Source organism: Strix uralensis, chromosome 15 (assembly GCF_047716275.1).
Source record: "Strix uralensis isolate ZFMK-TIS-50842 chromosome 15, bStrUra1, whole genome shotgun sequence".
Lineage (NCBI taxonomy): Eukaryota > Metazoa > Chordata > Aves > Strigiformes > Strigidae > Strix > Strix uralensis.
Genome location: NC_133986.1, coordinates 19,633,456 through 19,650,141, shown reverse-complemented (window position 1 = coordinate 19,650,141; position 16,686 = coordinate 19,633,456). Strand labels below are relative to the sequence as shown.

Below are 16,686 nucleotides of genomic sequence, written 5' to 3'. Positions count from 1 at the left end.
GCACTTTTTCTTGAGCTGGGGGACTGTGCTGATATGCAAGCCAGAAAAAAGCCCTGAAAGAGGGCAATGATTTCTTGTTACTAATCAGACGCTATAAAAAAGAAAACTATTGTTGCCAAAGAGAAAGCAACAGTGTAGAGGTGGGGGGTGGGGGGACCTGTATTAAAGAAAGGGAATAAGAAAAGGACAGCTCTCTGTCTTGACATAAAGCAAGAGCGAACTCTATACCTGTCTTGTCTGAAAGACAGGAAGTTGCTGGGTGCTAAACGTGAACCACTGAAAGAAAATTGAATGAAGCTCCACCTTTCAGGGACCCTGCCGTCAATGTTTTGTTCTCACGCCAAATTCCTGGACTATAAAAATCTGCCTATAAGCCAAGAAAAAAACACTTCCCTGGAAGGATTTTCAAGTTACTGCTTCATGGCAAGATGGAAATGAAAAAGGGGAGGTCATTTTGGATCTTCTGCCTAATTTGGAGTTGTTGCAAGGGCAAAGAACCAGTTCAGATAGGTAAGAAAAAATCTCATTCTCAGATTATTTGCTCACATATTGCTCCCCATAGGTGAGAAATAGAGTTGTCAAATGAAAATGTGTAATTTATTCATGTAAGAGCTGTAGGCATGCCAGATACTGTTTAACATTGTACATTGTCATCTTTAATGTCAACCATTTAAGTATTTTAATTTTTTTCTTTCACTACTGGGCAGTTTATCAACTGGTTTATGTCTTAAGTGACTAATCTTAAAGAGGAGACTCTCTGGAAGAAGTTTGCATTATAAAAAAAATGGTGACACCCTTTTCAACACATTTCACATATTTTCTTTATAGAAGTATGTTACCATAATTCCTGCTAGGCTTGATTGACCAGTATGAAATACTGCATTAGGAGTAATCACATTTTTTGTGGTCTGCTGCACTGTTACCTCCTGGTTTGGTTTTGAATGTCTTACACTTTTCCCAGTTGTTTAATACACAAACAATTGATGTGATAATTATTGCAGTCTTAGTAACTCTAGCAACTCCTCTTCCAAGAATAGCCAAACTTCCTCGTTTCCCCTCCTTGTGTAGAAAAGTGCTAAATTACCCTACTCCATTTTAGTGCTGTAAATGTCTATGGCAAATTACAGTCCCTCTAAATAGCTGTTTCTGTAAGGACTTCTTGTCACTTGAGTTTGTGTTACACATTTCTAACATCAAGATCTGAATTTTTCAGTGTTCCCCTGCTGGTTCTTAGGTAGGAATATTTAATAATATTCTAGAGTTCACTGAGTACATTAATGACTGGTTTTGATTTGATCTGTGATGGATGTTGCTATGATGATTTTCCTGAATGTGCTGCAATAAACAGCACAAAGAATTCTGCCCATTTTCAACTATTTTCTGAAGTCATGTCTTATATGCACTTAAAGTATGTATCAATACCTTCGACAGAGGTACAAGTCAGACATCCAAGGCATGAGTTTTAGTTGAGATGAAAAACAAGTAGCTCTGAGCTGACTGCTGAATCTGGTGGCAACCTCAATCGCTGAGATCAGCAGCTGCCGTTTTACTGAAGAGTCATGCCACTTGTGATATCTCCTGGAAGGGACTCAGTTTAAGACTTTGGACCAAAGTCTTGCCTGTGTTAAGAAGCATGATTTCAAGAATAGAAATGAGATCTAGGCAGCCAGGAGGGGATTCCCCTCACTTCATTTTAGACATCTAGAGTGGAAATGTATTTACAATGTAAATGCCGAGGGATGTCATCCACATTGGCATCACTCAGCAACCTTTATAGACAATGGGGAGAAACATGCACTCTTGGATCATCTTCAACCTAGGTAGATATGTAAGATAGGGAAGCTGAACCTCTTCTACTTCTCACTGTTAACTTCAGAGGAGCCTGGGCTCACCTGCTCACATTGGAGGTATCTCTGGCATGGACTTCAAAAGTTCAGTGAGGTGAAACTCCTTCCCACAAGGTAGTATCTTCCAGGGGTTGACATTTTTGCCTTTGAAAATATCTCCTTTAATGTTTTTCAACAAAAAAAAGCTAAGCACCTCACGTGTGGTGAATTACTAAGCTCCCCTCCTATGGCTCTTTTTTTAGTCCAGGTCTCTACCGTCAGTAGGAGTGAATGTGCCACCTGGGGCAATTTCCACTTTCATACATTTGACCATGTTAAGTTCACTTTTCCTGGAACCTGCACATATGTCTTCGCTTCACACTGCAATGACAGCTACCAGGACTTTAACATCCAAATCAGACGCAGTGACAAGAATAGCTTCCTGATCTACTTCACTGTCACTATTGATGGAATGATCTTGGAGGTGAAGGAGACAGGCATCACAGTGAATGGGAACAAGTGAGTAAAGACCATACTGTTGTTTTCTTGTGCAGCAGTTTTATTGCTATGTATTAGCAACAGGTGGTCTGTCTAGAAGGTGGTCCTATTCTGCAGAGATGCAAACGGCTGTGTATGATATGTTCATAACACTTTGAACAGGGTATTACGAAGAGTCCACCCTCAGTGGTAGAGGAGGCAAGAAGCATGTAAACTACATCTCCCACAGATCAACACCAACATGTTAAGCAAAAGGCAATGTCTATGTTATAAAAACAGAAGGTCTAGGTTTCCTGATTCGGAAGGGAGGGGTGGAGGGAAAGAGATGAAATCAACACTTTATTTATAGAAGGTTTTGATTTTGTAGAAAATTTGTATTTTTTTCTCAGAACATTATTTCTAACCCTACTGTTACACGTTGCTGTTCAGGAACAGATGGTCCTTTTAGAAAAAGTTTTCTGTTTCCAGATAGATTAGTCTAGAAAATTGGACTGCTTTGCAGATCACAGCTTGTCTCGGGATCTTCTTACACAAAAGACAGAAGTTTCAAGAAGTCAAAATCAATGCCTTTAATTCCAATCTGAAATGAACCAGAAAGCAAACTGCAAACAGAAGGGTAAAAATACTCCACAAGTAAAATGTCATATGCAACAGTAGTTAAAAGTTGGGCACAATTTTAAGGGCAGCCCTCATGAGAAATGCAGTGACCTGCTTCCAGCATATAGATAGGTATGAAGGGCCAAGACAAGCTTTGACTCTGGGGAAAAATCCTCACAATCTTGTTGGAGAGAAAATTGCAAACATATGGGCTGTCTTCTCTTGACATCCTTCTACAAACAACCAAATATAGAATAGTATCACTTAGATGTAATTGTAGTAGCAAAGCCCGTATGTATCTTCTAAATAAAAGGAGCAAGAAATCTCCTATCTTTTAGTAATTTTCTGATTTTCTAAGTTTTTCAGACTCCGGGAAAATGAACTGTAAGTGCCTTGGTGAGATAAAAAAATAATGTAGGTCTGAGTCATGTCAGTACCTGAGTAACAGAACAGAGCTCTTTTCACACCTCTGTGAATCCCAAATGCCAAGGAAAGGCTGTAGGGGATGATGAGAAGCTGCAGTATCCTCATGTGGAGGGTCATTTTCCCAGTATCATGAACTTGTTCCTTATAGGCTTTTGGGTTAGGTCCTTGGGATATGTAAACAAACAGAGCTGCACTGGTATCAGTCAAGTGGCTAATGTAGTATTGACACACTCATGACCATACTACATTGTGTTGCGGATTAAGGTTGTTAAAAGGTCACAGTGGACAAGGTGATCATACCTAAATTTAATGCATTGTGTGGATGAAGGCTGACCTTGGAAAGAACATCCCCATAGCTTATTTAACTCCTTTTGACTCTAGTTTTTCTTCCTGTATCTCTGAGAGGATTTCATCAGTCTTTTTTTCAACGCAATCTGTTTTGTTCCCTCCAATTTCCAGGATCCCCATGCCCTTCAGCTTGAAGAGCATCCTGATTGAGGACACCTGTACTTACTTCCAAGTCACTTCCAAGCTGGGCCTGACACTCAAGTGGAACTGGGCTGACACTCTCCTAGTATGAACAGCCAGTTAGTTGTTTTTCTCTTGGCGAACCTCATTAGTGCTGAAAAGCAGAGCTGGATGCAGGCACCGTGCTGATATAAGAGATTGTGGGGGGCAGGTATCACTGTATCCACAAGCTGATAGGGACATGTTAAACTAGGTAATAGTTTCATGGGGCAGGGGCATGGAGTTACAACCCCCAGGAATTCCCAACTAATTTTATGTGACACAAGGTGCCACTGTTAACCCTGGAGATAGCACCTCTGTAGTTATCTGCTTCCTCCATGGGGCACTGGCAGCAGCATGGATAGTCCCTCCAGCTCTGACTTGTTAGTTACCCTCTGTCTCGATGCACATCCTGTGTGGGAAACTAATCTGTGTGGCCAGTTCAGACCTTGGCCTCTCTCATTCCAAAGTCTTGCTATGTGGGAATTCCCCTCTGTACATTCCACCTCCACCCCCCCCCCCCCCCCCCCCCCCCCCCCAATATCCTCTTTTGCAATAGTGTATTTAAACTTTTGGGTGTGAACACTTATCCTCCACCATCAGGACTGAGACTGAATAAATGAAAGTTATATGTCATATTTTGCAGTTCAGAGAGACAGAGAGAGGGCAGAAGGTGAATAGAGAGGAAAAAAAAATCAGGAAGCAATCAAGTGGTATTCAAATTCTGGTTTAATTAAGTATTTGCTTCCCCCCTTCCCCCGTACTAATTAATACCTGAAGTATTACAGGCACCACTGTAGAGTGGACACAGTTTTAGGGTGACACGCATGTAGGAAAGACACTGGTGGACTTGGTGGACCTGAGTGATGCCAGTACTAATCTCCAAGCATGTAGGAGTGATTAGGTGCAATAATTTTATCTAGCAAGGCAATAATGTGCTAACCTGGCTCTTTACTGCCCCTGAGGATGGGCAGAACAAGTTATGCTGGACAGACACCCCCCTGAAATGCTGCGAAGTTTCCCATTTAGCCTATGGACTAGAAAAAGCCTTAGATATGGCTAGCAGCTGACCAGAAGCTGCTTCTTTGCAGCATCCAGCATTAGAGCACAATTATCTGAACTGCCCAGGGTGGAGCTGTAGTACCTTGCAAGAGGTACCACCTGTCTATATACCAGTTTCTTTATACTGGGAGACACAGGTCAAAGGATTAGTCCAGTATTCAGCATGTTTCAGTTAGCTCTTTAGTAGATAAGAATGACAATTGCTAGCGGATTATCTTCCTATTTAGTTCAACCTGTCTGCAGGTAAGTTTTATGGCAGTTTTGTAACAGAAAAGGAGACTGCTACAAATTGGTAATGAGCATTTCTGCTACCATGCTTTTCTATTGTGAACCACTTTGTAACATGTGCTGCTGATGTGGGGAAAAGCCTTTAAACTCTGGGTTTCCTCTTTCTTTTTGTTTCGTAGCTGGACCTGGAAGAAACATATAAAGAGAAAATCTGTGGTCTATGTGGGAACTATGATGGCAGTGAGAAGAATGATTTGATTTTGGATGGTAGGCCACAAATACATCGTATTCCACATAGAACAGAACTGTTAAAACATGACACAAAACTTGCTATCTGCTTCTTCTAAGCAGGGTTTCAGATTTTCTGACAGACAATCTGAAATACATGAACATTTCCATGTACAGGAGATGTATTTTAAGAGGTTCTGAGATGATTTGGATTCCTCTGCTGTTTGCAAACTCGCTAGAGTCTCAAACTTCTTTGAACCAAATTAATTGCCTTACTATCATGCAGCAACTTTGCCAGGTTTCCCACTGATAGTAGCAAACTTTAAGGAACTTGTAGGCTCAAATGAGGCACAAGTGCATTTTCTGTCCTTCCATTTTCATCATTTTACAGTTGGATATCAAGTGTGATAATTTTTGCCTCTGTAATGAAATGAAAGCATCATCACTGAGCCAGAGAGATTTCACTGAGCATCTTTGTAAAAACCGTGGTGCCATCCACTGACACCTTCAAATATTGCACTGAACTGGAAAGAGGCCAACACAGCAAACAGCTGAGGCTACAATCCCGCAGCAGATTGCATGAGCTGAAATGAAACCTGCACCCTGGGATATTAGCTGCAGAGCTGAAGCCAAAGTTATAACATCATCCCTTCATATAATGCTTGGGCTTCTTAAGTCACCAGAAAAATATTATCATCTATCTCACCCATTCAGAAAGAATCCTGAGATTTCATTAAAAATACCACTTGTAGTGGGGTTCATTTTCATATTTCATATTAAGATTTTTAGATACATCTTAGTCATGGTTCTGCTCTTTACTTCCCAAGCGCAACAGCTGAAAATTAAAACTGGCTCAACTTTATCTGAAGAAACAGTTTGCTGTTGAGAAGCAATGCTCTAAGAAAAACAGGCTCTTCTTTTATGCGTCTGGTTCCACAGATAACAGGTTCCTTCATCCGTGGACCAGGTAGACTCCCACGTCCCTCCTTTCTGCTCTGAACACATTCTTCTCCCTGGGTTGAGCAGGCAGCAGTCAGTCTGCCTGCCCAGGCTGAGATCTACTGCACATAAAGGTGCAAAATTTATTCTCGCTTTCACACTCTTTTCTCTCGAGGAAAAGAATTATTAGGAAGAAAAATCCTATTTCTGCGTGGCGTATCTCTTCTTGAAACTTTATTCGTCATATTATTTAATGTCAGTTGAGAGCCTTGGCTCCAAGAGCTCAGGGCTTTAGAAAGGCTTCTGTTTCCAGAAAACTTAGTGGTAAAGCACCTGAAAACAATGCTTTTGTGGAAGTCATTCTCTCAGGCCTGCACTCAGTTAAGGGACGGAGCCAGTATAAGAGAATAGACCTGGTCAGAAATCCGTCTATTAAACCTTTTTTAAAAAAAGAAAAATAATCTGAGAATGGCAATTAATGCATACTCCCTATAAAAATACATAAATTTCAAACTTTGTCAGAAAGATTTCTCACATCCAGGATTGAGTTTCTGGTAATGCATTGGGAAAATGCACTCCTCTAGCTAGTGTAATGGTTACATACATGTATTGTGTGCCTGTCTTCCTCCTGCGCTGTCTTCCCAACTTTTCTAGCCTGTAAAAAGTAATAGATTTCCAGATGATTGCAAGCGTATGCACCTAAGGCTGTACTTTAGGTTGTGATAGTAGAAGACAAACTAAAATGTATGACCATTACACATGCAAATACAAAATTCTGTAAGATCAAATACACCCATAAAAAACAGACGTCTTTGGAAGTGTTAAGGAGCAATAGAAAGGTTAAGGGCTTCATGTGATTATAAATTCTCAGGCTGACAGCAGACCTTGATAGAAGTGTGCCAGATTCCTGACTCTAGCTCAGCAGAAGTTACATCAGGCTGACATCCTCTACAATATGGATGCTGTGGTTAAATTGGGGCATTTGGTGAAGAGAATACTGCCTTAGAGCCCAAAGATTAAGTGCATCTTTATAGCCCATTAACTGATCTAAAGAATTGCAGGCAGTTACTCAGATGCATCTGGGGATTTTGCAGGGTATAAAATGCATCCGAGGCAGTTTGGGAACTTTCACAAAGTAGAGGATCCATCAGAAAAGTGTGCTGATGTGAGCCCAGATGACCACACTGGAAGGCATCCTAGGAGGGAAGACAATAGATGCAGTAAATACGTAAGTATGCATGGCCAAGAACTATAAACCTTCCTGAACAACAGCCCTGGAGAGAGTGTGTTGAAGCAAGTGTTAATTACAGAGCATGCACTGAACAGAATTTTTTGGGAGTCTACCCATGAATCTGAGAAAAATATTGATCTTATAGATGAAAGAATATCCTATTATAGTGTTAAAGAAATAGATAGTGGGAAAAGGCACAATTGAATGAGAGTTTACAGTCCAAGAAAAAGGATCTCAGGACAGAAAGTAAGAGTGGATAATCTCCTGAGGTCCCTTCCACCCTGAATTATCCTGTAACCCTGGAGTTGCACCTTCAAGAATTGGGGTGCACATCCTTAAATCTGAAAGCTGGTAAAATGGCAAGTGTCACTTTTCTTTTCATTCTTCTCTTTTTTACAGAAAAAAAGATGCAAGAAACTTATGTCCCGTTTTGGTAATTGCCCCAAAGTGGTTGCTTTTGATGACTATGTCGAGACCTGCACCGAAGACATGTGCCACTGTGCAGTTAATTCTTCTCACTCTGATTTGGTTTCCAGCTGCATATGCAGCACTTTAAACCAGTATTCGCGAGACTGTGTCCTCAGGAAGGGAGACCCTGGGGAATGGAGAACTAAAGAACTTTGCTGTGAGTAACTACTGCTCTGGAGATTTCTTTCAGGTTAGGCATATATGCATGTATTCTGATCCCAGCAGAGCAAAACTAGGAGATCTGTTAACTGTTGTGAATCAATCTATAGAAGTACTTTGACAGAAATATTGTTAACGAAAAAGCTCCTACAAATTCAACTTGACTTTGCTCCTTAAATTACAAATATATCTTAATATTGTCCCCCTCCTCCTTATGGCTAAGTTTTCTCCAGTTCTGTTTTGAATTTTACCATGCAGTTAACTCATAAATAGCCTTGTTTTAAATGTTGACATCTAGTCAGAAGAAGTCACTGAGAAGTCTCATGTGTTTGTCCTTAGCTTATCCTGTGTTTTCATACTCAGTAAACCCAGTGGGAAGACTACAAGTAGTTCTCCCAAACTGCTGGTGTAGATTGGGATAGAAAATTAATGCCAGAATGACTGATGCTTCAGGCAAAAATAAACTATTATGACTCCATAAATAAGTCCAGTGTTCTTTGCTTGTATCATGACTTCAGCCAACCCTGAGCTAGTGAAATAATGTGAAGTATTTCCCAGCAGTACTGTTTTCTCCAAAGATGAAGTAAAAGTGACCATAAAGAGTTCCTTTAGAGCTTAAACAAACATGACACATCTGGATAGAAAGTTTAGCAAACCAGATATGGGGGAAAGGAGGAAGAAGGATTTGGGTGGTGATACAATGATTTGAGAGCTTTTATAAATATACCATTAACATACCCTATTTTCATTTGGTCTTGCAGATCAGGAATGCCCAAACAACATGGAGTACATGGAATGTGGAAACTCCTGTGCTGACACATGCGCTGACCCAGAAAGAAGCAAGATTTGTAAAGCTCCATGTACAGATGGCTGTTTCTGTCCTCCTGGTAAGGCAGTGCGCTTCTTCCAATGGGTCACACATATCAAGGGACAAAGAGGGAGTTTGTTCCCTTTCAGCTAGTGGCAATTTTTTTTCCTTTAACATTTTACACTAAAACCAATTAATAAACTTTTTATTCTAGCATAATTTAACCCCTTTCTTACTGGAAGAGCTAGGTCTCTAAAGAGTCAAGATCCTGACACTGGAGGAGGGAAGGGAAAAGTTTCTGAGGACTAGAGAGAAAAAAATGGTACAGATGTGGGAAAATGGGAGTTGTTCTCTAGACAGTAAGAATGCAGGTGAAGATGTCTGATGAGGTGCCTCCCTGTTATGGGGCTAGATCTTGCTGTAGGTGAAGTCACACGTAATAATGTATCGCCAGGTTTGTGCATGTGTAAGTTTGCACATGAAGTAGAGGCTAAATAGGGGGTCTGATCTCTGTTAGATTCACTATTGGAAAAGGATGGAAACTGGCTCGCAGTGACAAATTTCAGTAGCATGAAGAGATATTCTTTGGGTTTTGCACTGTTTTCGTATGAGCTCTAGTAAGAAATGTTTCCCATCCATTAACATCTGAAAGGGCCTGGTGTGGTGTTTTCCTTAAAACATATCACTATCCAGAAATGCTCAATACTCTAGAGTTTTTTCCTTACTCTAATTTTCCTTGATGGTGTTTCCCAGACTCACCAAAGACGTATTAATTAGCCAATGTGTCCGAACAGGAACCATCCTTGATGACCTCGGTGGCAAAACATGCATCCCTAGAGACAGCTGCCCCTGTATGTTTCAAGGCAAAGTCTACTCATCTGGAGGGACTTACTCCACTCCCTGCCAAAACTGGTACTGTTGTGAACTTGATTGCACTAACAAGGCAGAGGCGTTTATTTCAGAGTGTTCATGAGTTGTATTCTGCTCTTTTTTTTTTTTTTTTTTCCCTATTCCTAACATTTGTCTTAAATAACAATGCAAAACCTGGGTCTGAATTTCTACAGTACGTGAAACTTAAGTGAGTCCACAACCTCACATAGTTATCACCCTCACTTGGAACTGCCAGCAAAAACTGAGCTCAAGATTTCAGAATGCAGAAGAATGAGACTCTTTGATGATTAGTTCAGAGGCATTGGCCACTAAAGTGAGGCAAGGAGCCATACCGTGTTAATGAGTTACAGTTCCAACCACCTCTAGATCTACAAAAGGCTCTTTCAAGGCCTGGATCTCAAAATTCCTGATCCTTGAGAATGATTTGATTTAGAAAAAACCCTGTAGCTTGAACCCATCTCCCCTCTACACTACTGAAAGGTGATAAGACTTCAGGTATAGTATTCTCAAAACAGTTTTATTTCTTACTGTGATAGTTATCCAGTGAATGAACAGCTGTATGTGTTATTTGAGCTCCTGCGACACAGCATCATTTCTTGAACATAGCCTAACCTTTACTATAGGGAGGAATGAAATATGCTGTGGTGCATAGTGGGGTAGGCCAGGTGTTCTGCAAACCCCTCTGGATTGAATATTTCCTGCATTTTAAGGTAATACTCCTCAAAACCTGCAGTTTTGAGGAACTGAACTTGATGGGCTCTGAATGGTTCCCACATAGCCACATTCTTACTCCTCACAAAGCCTGAGCTAACATGACTGGGCTGTTCTCTTGTGTGCACTGCTCTAAGAATTCTACCTGTTCATTACCTCAGCTTCTTCACAATTAGTTGCTGAAATGCTGCATCAACAACTTGCTGAACAGTTGCATCAGTAGCATAAAATGTTGCAAGATCCTGCTTGAAGCAGTTCGTTCTTTCTTTAAAAAGTCAAGTAAATGATTTAGGCCCTGAAAAACATTTCTTGCTTGATCAACTCAGTATCCCTCTGAAGGATAATCATATTCTATGATTCTCCTAAAGGATTTTATGATTCTCTGGCCAATTTCAATTCAAGATGAACTTCTGCTTTTCCAACTGCATCTCTGCACGCCCTGGCAATGCCCATGTAGTTCTCAACGGATATTTGTCTGCTTTTCCATTTCTGGTTCACTTCTCTTTTGGTATTGAAGAGACTCAGAAGCTCATATTTAAGCCAATGGGGTCTTTTGCTCCACCTACTTCCCTTACCTTTAAAGGGGATGAACTGTTTTTGTGCTTCCAGGTGTGCATTCTTGAAAAACTCCCAGCACTTGCTAGCTCCTCTATCCTCCATGGAAACTTCCCACAGAATCCCTCTCAAATGGGCTCTGAGCAAGCTGAAGTTTTCCCTTCTAAAATCTAAATCCTTGGTCTTAGTACTACTAACCTGCAGTGTGCTCAGCAGGTTCCCAAACTCCACAATATTGAGATCACTACAGCCAAAGCTATCACTAGCCAAGATATTACAAACCAGGTTTTCTTGGTTTGTGTGTAGCAAGCCCAGCAGTGCCTCATTCCTGGTTGGCACAGCTAACATTAGTATGAGGAAGCAGTCCTCTAGGCATTCCAGGAATTTGATGGATGACGTGTGAGCTGCTGTATTGTTCTTCCAGCAGATACTGCGTAGTTGAAATCACTCAGAAGCATCAGGTTCTGTTGACCCAAAGCTTCCTTAAGTGACCGAAATATTGTTTTGTTGGCCTTACCATCTTGGTTTGGAGGTCGGTAGTAGATGCTTACTGTAAGATTCCCTTTGGAGATGACCCTGTAGCTACTTCAAAGCCCAGTGCAGTTAACTCTCTCACTAAGAAGCATTCAACCTTCACACTTTAAGGGCCTAATTTAAAGTCTTCCTCCCACAGGAATTTAATAAGCAGCCAAATAACAAGTTAAAAAGACAAAGAGGGTGTCATCTGTGCAGATTCAGATCAAGATGTTATTTCACCTTTGCTCTTTTAAATCTATGTTTATTCTAACTGCTCCTTTTTGGGTTTTGTACAGTACTTGCAAAGGAGGTCACTGGAGCTGTATCTCTCTGCCCTGTTCTGGAAGCTGTAATATAGATGGAGGATTCCATATAACAACATTCGATAATAAGAGATTCAATTTTCATGGCAACTGCCATTATGTCTTAGCCAAGGTATGAACAATCTCCCATTTCATTCCTAAATCTCTTGAATAGCATGAGGCATTAAGCTCTGCTGGAGCTTGATATGGCTTAATTTAATTAAATGGCACCAATCCAGCAAAGCACTTCAACACATGCTCAGTCTTAAACCCCATAAATTTTCCCATTTGCAATGGATTGCAAGCCAATTGCTTGATGCTTAGTATCAAAGTTTTGCTGCTTCAACGTAATTTTACATCTTTGATTTTTTAATGAATTAGTTTTCTTAGTGGATGTATTAGTGTAGATTTAAGCATTTCTCCTGAAGCTTTCTTCATGTATAACTGTTAAAAGGAAGTGGATGAGCAAAAATTCCTGCAAAAACATTGAATTCCACGTGGCAGTCTGCAAATATGTGATCCACACAAGTTAATAGCAAGGAAACAGAGGAAAGGCGGTGAACATTATTGATTTTGGCAATAAAATAAAACAGTTTGCTCCAGTTCTTTCATTATTCCATTTCAGCTCTTCAGAGACACCTTTTTTCTCTTCTAGCTCCCTTCCTGTAACATACTAACAATGTCTGCACATCCTTTTTCTCACATGTTTTCAGAATACTGATGACACATTTGTGGTGATTGGAGAGATCATCCAGTGTGGGACATCAAAGACAATGACTTGCTTAAAGAATGTATTAGTCACACTAGGAAGAACTGTAAGTAACTTGCTTTAATCAGTGACACATAATATGTCACTTTTATTTAGGTTCAAAGATGGGATTTCTCTAACACTGCGGACTCATTTTGATCTGTTGCAGTCCTGAGACTGCAAGATTAATGCCAACAGATGATGCAGTGCATGTGTTTATTCAGTTTTGTTCTACAAGAGTTATTTCCTTTCAAGTTCTTTTGGATTCTGGTTTTCCCATTTTCTTTAGAGGTAGATGGCTAAAAATTATCCTTGTTGGCTTTCTCTCTCTTTTTCATGACTTCAAAATTTTTCACTTGTTTCTTTTTGAAAGATTGATATTTCTACAAGAAAAGATCCCCTTCTTTTTCCAACAGTTCTGAGTCCAGAGGTTTTTCCTAATGCAGTGAGTGAAATAGCGGAATTTTCCAAATGAAGGCCAGAAGTTTCTCCTATTGAAGATTATGCCATGATTCAATTAATTCAGTGGAAGCTGGGTTAGGGCTGGTATTTTTGCACTCCTAAAGATATACAGATACATTCTGTCCATCTGGAACTTAACTGGTGCAGTCCTAACCTTGTTAGGAGATCCAACATCCTAATCTCCTTCTATAATCAATAAAGGAAGATGGGGATCTCCAAAGGACAAGTCAGCCCAAGGTATGACGAGTCCTTCTGGAGGGGCCTGTCTCCCTCCATTGGTTACTGAGGGAGTTTGAGTCAGATAGCTCTCATTTTGGGTATGTTACGTTTCCAATGGGGTGGATCCAAACCTACACGTAACATCTCACATGTTGTTCTCAAAAAGTTAACTAACCTCTTAGGTATGTGATTGCACTCAATAAAAACTGTTGCTTATGGAGAGGGTTTTTCATTTTTAACAAAAATGAAATGAAAATGGCCATAAAAATGGCCTAGAGATTTGCTCCAAGTTACTGTATGGCATCCAGACACTGAGTTATATTGACCCCAGAGGTGATCATGTTTTGAAGACACTACTTCTTAATGCTTAATGAAGCTTGTGAGGTTACTATTATCTGTCTCATGTCATATGCATTCACTACTGTGGGCTTTTTCTTTTTCCCTGCAGACTATAAAAATATGTTCCTGTGGAAATATCTACATGAACAATTTCATTGTGAAGCTGCCAGTAAGCAAAGGTAAATGTCCTTCACATCTTCCCCAGACTAGCCTACACCTATTTACACAGGGATTCCTGCTCCTTTCTTTGAAAAGCACACGACCCTGCTCATTGTTAGGTCATTTGACTCAGGTGGATACTAGGTCTGGGACTCCGTGGGAATTCCTGTGTTACACTGGATGCACTGGTAAACAGAAGTTCCTATTTACCCAGCTTCATAAAGATTTGCAGGTACATGCATCTTTTTTCTTTCTTTTTTAACTCTTTAGATGGCATCACCATCTTCAGACCCTCTACATTTTTCATCCAAATCTTGAGCTCAACCGGAGTACGGATTCAAGTGCAAATGAAACCTGTAATGCAGCTCTCCCTAACAGTCGATCATTCTTATCAGAATCGCACATCTGGTAGGACACATCATGTTCTTTCAGTTTACTATTAAATTGAGTTATAGCTGCTTGTCTATCACCTTAAGTGAATAAATTATTTGATTTTATATTGACTTTGATATGTTAGAACACCTGGTTAAATCTATAGCCTTCCTGAAACAAAGTGTTGGCTAAACCCTTCAATTTCCTGAAGAAAATTAGATAATCTCTGTGATGTTTAGTGTGTCTAGGTTTTTTAGACTCTATCTGTAAAAGCAGACCTTCATCAGAGACTTGCGAGATGCCAGCTATACTCTTGATTTTTCCACCAATCTCCTGTTTACATCATTTAAGCTTTTTGTGCTTCTGTTTGCTATCCCTGTAATGGGATTACATCCTGTCTCTCCAACCCATTTTGTTTTGCTTTTGCAATTTCCTTTGCTTATAATCTTTTGGGGAAGGCACTTTTTTTGTCTGCCAGTGTTTACTGAAGCACATTTAAGCAGCTTCCAATCTCTGTGCTTCACTAAATGCTACTGTAATGCAGAAAAATAATAATTACACTCTAAAGACAGGGTCCTGTCTGATTTGTGGGAACATCAGGAAGTCTGACAGAAAATGGGCTTCTCTCAGGCGAGGTCCGTTATAGAGTTAAGAGTGTTCATCTAGAAGCCATTCCTCTTCCACTCATGAATTGATTTCTTCTTTTCTTTTGCTTTTTTTTTCTTCTACCCACACAAGGTCTTTGTGGCAATTTCAATAATATCCAAACCGATGACTTCAGAACAGTCACTGGAGCTGTGGAAGATTCAGCTTCTGCTTTTGGTAACTCATGGAAAACTAGAGCCAGCTGTTTTGATGTTGAGGACAGCTTTGAAGATCCTTGTTCAAACAGTGTGGATAGAGGTAGCAGACTTTTTGTCTCTGGATTACTAGTGCTAAATAATTTTCACATGACAGATAACTAAAAAAGTTTTAGAAATCTCACAAGCATCAAAAGCCACCACCTTTGAGGCTATTACTAGAGAGAACACATTGGGTTTTACAGGTCTTTAAGGTGACAGCTTTGCTTTTAAAACAAAGAAACCTTCACTGCTGGAGAAAGACCCAACACCTTCTTCACTGATGACTTGAAAAGCACACACAGCATCAATGAGAACAATTTAGGTTTAAGGCAGAGCATATTTGGTTGTCAATATTTGGGCAAGATTGTCATCCAATCTAGGTTGTTACAGATGTGCTGAAGTCAAAAGGAATAAGTTATCAACAGTACTGACTTCAGCAAGCATTGTACTATACCTGGTGCCCTGTCTGATTTCTCACTTTGACTGGATTTGGATATATATAGGATTCAGACTGATATTCTCTAGGTATTGCCACATGTAATTAAAGCTGCCACTCAGAGCCACGCAGCTCACTGATTATTACATGCTTGGTATTATTGCTTGACTATAAAGAATTTCCTGACTGCAAAGAAATAGGAAAGTTTGATGGAGAATGATGAAAATGGGAAGTTTTTGCAGATGTTCTGCTAATCCAGACACAGTAATGTGTTAGTACATGGAGGGTGAAACCTTTCTCTTAGGGAGGTGGCTGTTCACCCATCCAACTATATTTATCACCTTGATATGTTAATGCCCTGTATTTCCTTCTGGCATTATCTGAACACTTCAAGACATTCTAGTTCTGTGTGATACCTGATAAGAATATTGATTCAGAGAGTAATGTGGTTTAAGTGACTATGGACAATGATATTTTTTCCCGCTTCAGAAAAATTTGCCCAGCACTGGTGTGCTCTTCTGTCTAATACAAGCAGTGTGTTTGCTGCCTGCCACTCTGTTGTAGACACTTCTGTGTACATCAAGGTAAGGCACTGGTCCAAATGGGTGGTTTAATCCAGTTGAGAGACTGATCTGCCAAGAAGGTAGTCTGGCCTAGGGCAGTGAAATAGGTTACAGTAATGCCTTTTTACAAAGAAGTTCACCGATGCTGATGAGAAAAATAGCAAAATGAAAGTTTATGCAAGATATGATGGACCTTTTTGGCTGCAGCCCTGAAAATGTTGTGACTGCCATCACTGACAGGTCTGTTGCATGATCCAGAAACAGGAAAAAAAATGGGTTTACTGTTCTTGAAAACTGCTCACTCTTTCAAAGGCCAAATCAGTGTTTCTGTGTGGAATTGAACTGATATCTTTTTCAGCCCCATGGATTCCCTCTGGCTTGGTTTAAAAGTCACATCTAGGGGGAGAATATATACTAGATTTACATTGTTTATATCCCATTTATTACTGTGGAATCATGTTAGTCTCCTCATATTTAGAATGCAAGAAGCTGCCCATAAGTACTCTTGGTGTACAGCTCTATAATGCTGCCGAGGAAGTTGGCTGAGCTAGAGAGTTGCCGCATTTATATGAATAGTAAAAAAGTTTCTGCAAA

General features: G+C 40.1%; 1 protein-coding gene across 2 annotated transcripts in view; it reads left to right on the top strand.

Moving 5' to 3' along the window:
* Positions 1–405: 405 nt before the first annotated feature.
* LOC141950002 (mucin-5B) overlaps positions 406–16,686 on the top strand; it is a 45,930-nt gene continuing 29,649 nt past the window's right edge. For both annotated transcript variants that reach the window (XM_074884266.1, XM_074884265.1), the window contains exons 1-14: positions 406–510; positions 2,090–2,345; positions 3,807–3,921; positions 5,324–5,411; positions 7,406–7,539; positions 7,942–8,167; positions 8,931–9,056; positions 9,772–9,889; positions 11,947–12,085; positions 12,666–12,767; positions 13,830–13,899; positions 14,150–14,287; positions 14,990–15,154; positions 16,019–16,113. In XM_074884266.1, the coding sequence (XP_074740367.1) occupies positions 429–510; positions 2,090–2,345; positions 3,807–3,921; positions 5,324–5,411; positions 7,406–7,539; positions 7,942–8,167; positions 8,931–9,056; positions 9,772–9,889; positions 11,947–12,085; positions 12,666–12,767; positions 13,830–13,899; positions 14,150–14,287; positions 14,990–15,154; positions 16,019–16,113 (1,854 nt within the window). In that variant the 5' untranslated portion in view covers positions 406–428. The remainder of the gene's footprint in view (positions 511–2,089; positions 2,346–3,806; positions 3,922–5,323; positions 5,412–7,405; positions 7,540–7,941; positions 8,168–8,930; positions 9,057–9,771; positions 9,890–11,946; positions 12,086–12,665; positions 12,768–13,829; positions 13,900–14,149; positions 14,288–14,989; positions 15,155–16,018; positions 16,114–16,686) is intronic.